Source organism: Colletotrichum abscissum (genome assembly GCF_030869225.1).
Source record: "Colletotrichum abscissum strain IMI 504890 chromosome Unknown Scaffold_199.1, whole genome shotgun sequence".
Taxonomy (NCBI): domain Eukaryota; kingdom Fungi; phylum Ascomycota; class Sordariomycetes; order Glomerellales; family Glomerellaceae; genus Colletotrichum; species Colletotrichum abscissum.
Window position 1 is genome coordinate 1 of NW_026850097.1, and position 5,550 is coordinate 5,550.

At 50.7% G+C, this 5,550-nt stretch overlaps 3 protein-coding genes across 3 annotated transcripts; all 3 read right to left on the reverse strand.

Annotated features, from left to right (window-relative positions):
• Nucleotides 1-2,653: 2,653 nt before the first annotated feature.
• Nucleotides 2,654-4,357, reverse strand: CABS01_16907 (uncharacterized protein; the record flags this gene model as incomplete). The annotated part of the gene is made up of 4 exons (XM_060550235.1): nt 2,654-3,268; nt 3,321-3,680; nt 3,738-4,162; nt 4,312-4,357. 4 exons carry the CDS (start codon nt 4,355-4,357, stop codon nt 2,654-2,656), a joined length of 1,446 nt encoding a protein of 481 aa, XP_060401817.1.
• A 90-nt stretch (nt 4,358-4,447) lies between these two features.
• On the reverse strand, nt 4,448-4,564 carry CABS01_16908 (uncharacterized protein; the record flags this gene model as incomplete). Its single annotated transcript, XM_060550236.1, has 1 exon — nt 4,448-4,564. The coding sequence occupies one exon, from the start codon at nt 4,562-4,564 to the stop codon at nt 4,448-4,450; it is 117 nt and encodes a 38-aa protein (XP_060401818.1).
• Nucleotides 4,565-4,890: 326 nt separating this feature from the next.
• On the reverse strand, nt 4,891-5,535 carry CABS01_16909 (uncharacterized protein; the record flags this gene model as incomplete). Its single annotated transcript, XM_060550237.1, has 1 exon — nt 4,891-5,535. A coding segment is annotated over one exon (645 nt), but the record flags the coding sequence as incomplete, so codon positions are not given.
• Nucleotides 5,536-5,550: the final 15 nt, after the last annotated feature.

The window sequence follows — 5,550 nt, forward strand, 5'->3', positions numbered from 1 at the left end:
TCCGGCGGGGCAGCGACCTCCCAGTATTTGCGGTCGGCCGTAGGGCCAATGACAAAGAACTGTTCATGGGCGAGTGCAGAAATGAGATCTTGAGCAGAGTTGAAATATAATTGAGGCACGTAAATAGGAACAAGAGCATGAGAAGCCATGTTCTCACTCTTCAACATAACCAGCTTGTTCTCGAATCCGAGGTATCCTCGAGATACGCTCATAAAACATTGCTAGGCGATGTATCTATGTGAAGTCGTTGTAAACAAGCCTGGCCAAGAATATTGCTCAAGTCTGACAACCAGCTCTCTGAACATCAAGGTAATGATCACTTGCGAAACATGAAAAAGAAAGTGTACCCATAACAAAGCAGGCGTGAAAGAGAAGATCACCTGAGGGCCAGACGCCTTGTACCCATCCCTCAGCCTATTCATCTGCCTCCCAGGGCTCCCTCTTGCGTGTATGTCCTGGGACGAGGGCGACGGAGGGGTAGTTCCAACAGCTAGCGCCCTGCAGTGCTCAAACAGCTCAAGTCCTGGCGCCCAGGCAACTCCGCTGTCAAAAATATTCGGGGTCATCACTGGTAGCACGCAAAGTACCTGCAGCTACCAAAGAGCGCCGCCACTTCAATAGTCAAGGCACGCCTGCGTGGTCGAATCCTGGTAGGTCGCCTCCAGATGATACCGCTCCAGCCGGATCCCTACGTCTCTGCATGGAAACCACAGTTTGCAGGTGACCGGGGGAGACGTGGTTTATACACATCTTGGAGAGGCACACTGGCGCGGCTCTGTCCGTAAGACGAGGTCTGCTGCGACCCACCATGCTCCTGTTCAGTGCACCGACAAGGATGGAAAGAGCACACCCACAGGATCTTTGGGACGAATTGAAGTGCAGGGACGCAAGCACACGCCTCCCTGGTCCTGGACCTATGCTTGTGTAGGTATTCCGTACTGCACGGATACTTCGCCTAAATGGAGGGGGCGTGTCTGGGTTACATTTTCATCATGGGAGAGACTTTGATTCGTGTCGTAGTTAATCTCGCGTGCCCCGCCTTCCCCCCCTTGTTACTCTGATGACATACCCCGCTAGATATGCAGCCTCCATGGATGATGAATAGCTTTCCTCAAGCATTCGATCCCCTGCCTGGAGTTTTTATGTCGTATGATTCTCGGCTCGCCGTGTAGTATAAAGCAGGAGAGTCGAAGTCAGGATGGCTCAAAGGGCCGTTGACGCTTTTAAGATGAAGAAGGGGCATCCAGCTAAGACCTGAAAGCGTGGGTTCAAAAACTGTGCCGCAGATCTTGTTCTCATTGGCACAGGGTGTAAAGCTGGGAAATTCCATGGGATGTCCTCTCCATAAAATACCCAATCATGCCCTTTCTCAACGCAGTGTCACCTACGTGCTGCATGTCAAAGATACCCAACTTTTTATTACCTCTTGGGGTGTGGGGGGGTGGGGGGGGAAGGGGCGAGCCCATCCTTTTCACACTGTCACTAAATGCACTTTACCACCCTGTGACCAAAAGAAAGCGAACATCTAGCAAGTCAACACATAGATTACTATTTTCATCTGTGCTCCTTCACATGAAAACACTTAAATGAACACAAGATTTTCTTAGTCTTTTCTACAGTTGAAGTTTTGTTATCTTGAATAGTCATTCATATAGCATGAATAGTACAAAAATAGGAAGAGGATGGTACCGAGGTGTTACTCTATCTACAATGTTGGTTTGTTTCTGATCACAGAGCGCCTAGCAACTCGCACAAGAACTGTGAGTGCGCGCCCACTCCACCCCATCTGTTACGGACCACCGACACCGGGTCACGTAGACGGCTTAGTCCCATAACGTGTTCCGGATCCCGGAGGTCAACTGTATTGACAAACCTCACGGACCGATGGGCTGGTTCTGAGAGATCGAAAACCCTTGGACCACCGCATCCTGTCGGTTGGTGAGATATTAGCGATCAGCGCTATGCGGACTCACAGATGTAAGACAGGCAATTTCATCGTGGGTCCTGAGCTGAGTATTACAGGCCGACGAATCCATGCAGAGAGGGGTGGGAGTCCATCACCGCAATGGATAAATATCGTAGTTGTTGATAACGGCGATTCTTCCAAACACCTGAAAGGCTGGTTCTCGCGGCCATGGTTCTGTCAAGAAGGTGCTACAAGTAGGTTGAAGACCGTCAGCTATGGCAATCAGGGCCGGTCACAGGTAATCCATAACACTGTTCGGCTGCCGGCGGAATCAGACCTCAGCAGGGACACGGGGCCGATTCGACTCACATCATGCTCGGACGCAGTCGGCAAGCGGCCCCTTCGATTCATAGACAAGAGTCAGCCATGGGAATAGATTGATGTAGCCGAATTCGGACTCTATTCATCTAGGAAGCAACTGCTGCAAGCTCTTAAGTGTGCTCGAACCAGCTGGAAGTCAGGTGATCCGTCCGCTGGGTCACATGAACCGGTTATGAGATGGTCACCATTCTAGCTTCAACGTCTTTGGGTCTCGAATCTCAGACATTGAATCCTTTAACTACCTCGAAATGGATTACGGACCCTTTAACGGATCTGTAGAACGGACTATCCCAGCTTACCTGGTTGATTAGTACAAACCAGGGATGGGGCTCCCCAGGTCCATCGCTTTCAACGAGAGATCCTCCACTACCTAGTGGTCTTAGGGCTGAGACGCCCTTGGTGGGACAGTCGGCATTTCTTGTTGGAAAACCACCACTGAAGGTCGTCGCGCCACTCCATCTCAAACCAAGTTTCGCAAGCTGGTACGACTGGTTGTTCTTTGGCCAAGATGGCGCTCCCTATGCAAGGCCCGTCGCCAGTCAACCAGAACCCTAACCACAGCGTAGAAGTCGGGTCGACAGTCATAGCTCTTTGTAAGCAGTCAAGTCTGATTTGACCGACACAAGCTGAGGTTCCGTCGGCATAGCGAAGGAGAAGTCCAATAATGATTGGTTTGCCCATGCGTTGGCGATTGCACGGGACAATCTCAACCACGTGCTTAAGCCTGGCTCTGTTCCAGGCGTAATACTCGCCATGACGAGAGAGAGGATATGGGGTTGGCCACTCGACTGCTGGTCTCCGATCTCGATATCTAGGCCGAGGTGATTGGAATCCTAGTCTTCGCACGCCACAAGTCGTCGTCTCAGCGTAAATGTGACTTGTGGCCTTGCCAGGCAGGTCAAGAAGTGTCCACTTAGATCGGCCCCAGTTTGGCCGTGGCTGCACTCCTAGAAAGGTGGAACGTCCTTGATCCGTTACGAGCTGTGCATTGTGAGCAGACTTCAACATGGAACATGAACGGATCAACACATACTAGTAAGCCAATTGCAGTCCTCAGCTCGCCCTCGAATTTCCAAATTTGCGTCAGTACTTCGCCTTCGTGAAGTGGCATGTAAAGCCACATCGCAGCTTCATCCATCGTCCGTAAGGCCTGATAAAAGTCGAGACTCTCTCCGACACGGTGCGCATGGAGCATCAGAATCTCCCAATTCCAACAAAGTGAGTACGCTGTGGTCTGTGGATCGTTACAGGACACTACGGACATGTGATTGCTTGGTTCCGCACCACAAATGTCTTCGAATCGGCTGCACACGGACGAGAGATGCGGGAGGCCCCAGTACATGTCTTGCAAGACTATTGTGTCGTCGACGACAAGCTCACGCAGTTTCAAACCCTGAAAGCTCTGAATTAGCACGCTCGACTAGAATCGCTGCAGTACACTGAAGCTCACGTCACTGCGGATCCGAATGAGGCCACCAACGTCTTCCAGTTTCACGGCTTTCCACCATATGCCAATTTCTTGAACAATCGCGCATGGTTTCGACGAGTCAGCGAACAACAAGCGCCGGATACCGAGGTGATCGCTCGCAATGTACAAGCTGTCGATGGATGTTGAGAGACTTGGGTCAAACAAAAGGAAATCCCGGTTGCCACCAGGCGTGTTCCACAGATGGCCGATGTACTGAACACCCTCGAATTCAACGTGCCTAGCGTAGATCTTCTCCGAAAACTGGACAGAAGTGTTGCCCTCGGTCTCCGCACATGTTTGGCTAGCAAAGTAAACGGCCAAGTGGTGACAAGTCGATCGATCGTGAAGAGCCCAGGCTGCGATGTTAGAAAGCACTTCTCTGGGCAAACTTGAGATGTGGCGACTAGCTGTTCGAATGAGATCAGCTAGATGGAACTGAAACCAGCGAATACGCCATTGATTCGCAATGGCTGGAGGCTCGAATGCATGTGCTACAGCATCAAGAATATTTCTTAATGTTTCCGGAGACGTAACTTCGACGCAGATAACATGGCACCCAATCCGTTGCTCATCATGGTCGCATCGTCCACGACACTGGACATATTCGACATCCAGAGTGCTATCGATAAAACCACCGATGCTATACTTGTACGATGGAGAAGTGTCCCTATCGAATCGCCGTACTAAGGGAGTCAGAGGACTGGGACTGAAAAGGGTGTGGAAGACTTGCCTGCTACTATGTCATCTCCAAGGTGGAGTTCAAAGCGACAAAGTCCGCAGAGCCGTGGTACACAAATAGATCTCGTCATGGCGTTGACTGGCGGATGATGAACGCTTGATTGAGATAAAAGAGCTCGTATGGGATGATTTGTTCAATACGGAGTCAGCTGGTGGCTTGACTGTAAGCCTCTTCAAAATTTCTTGCCGGGTCGGCTGACAGAGCCTGGGATACATACTCCCGCTTGGGTGAAACTCACCGTATACATTCATTACTCGGTTAATCGCATAGTCGAGCCAGCATTGCTCTACAAGGGATGGTTTCCACTCGTTTATATAGATCTACTGCAGGCCTAGCGGTTACTCTAAGCAGTACGACCATACTTATCCCCCTTGCCCGAATATTGCTCTTCTGGTACTATTGCATTGTTTCGGGGCTTAGGCGTCCCTGGTGGGATAGTTGACATTGTCTTTTAGAATACCACCACTCCAGGTCACCGCACCAATCCACCCGAAACCAGTTTTCGCCTTTCGATAGGGATGGTGCTTCCCGTGACTGCTCGATACCAGATACGATAGGCCCATCGCTCGTTAGAGAGAATTTGAACCACATCTTACAATCACGATCAACGCAAATAGGGTTCTGCAGTTGATCTAGCCTTATTTGTCCGACACATGCTTGCTGTCCGTCAATATAACGAAGTAGAAGCCCGCTGATGATTTCACTTCCTTGCCGGTTGCGTCGACATGGAATGATATCCACGACGTCGCCGAGCTTCGCGCTGGTCCAAGCGAAGTATTCATGGCGGCGAAACTTTGGATATGACGAGGTTGGCCACTCAACTCTGGGGCTTGGATTATGATCATCAGGCTTGGGCAACCTGGGCTTGGGTGACTCGAAGCCCAACAAACTACCCAATGCTGTTTTCATTAGATATATCGAGCTAGGGTTTTTGGTGGGCCGGTCAAGCAGAGTCCATTTCGAGCGGCTCCAGCCTTGCTGTGGCTGCACCCCTAAATAACTCGAGCGCTCCTGGTTTGTGACCAACTCCACGATGTCAGAAATTCATTTGATGCA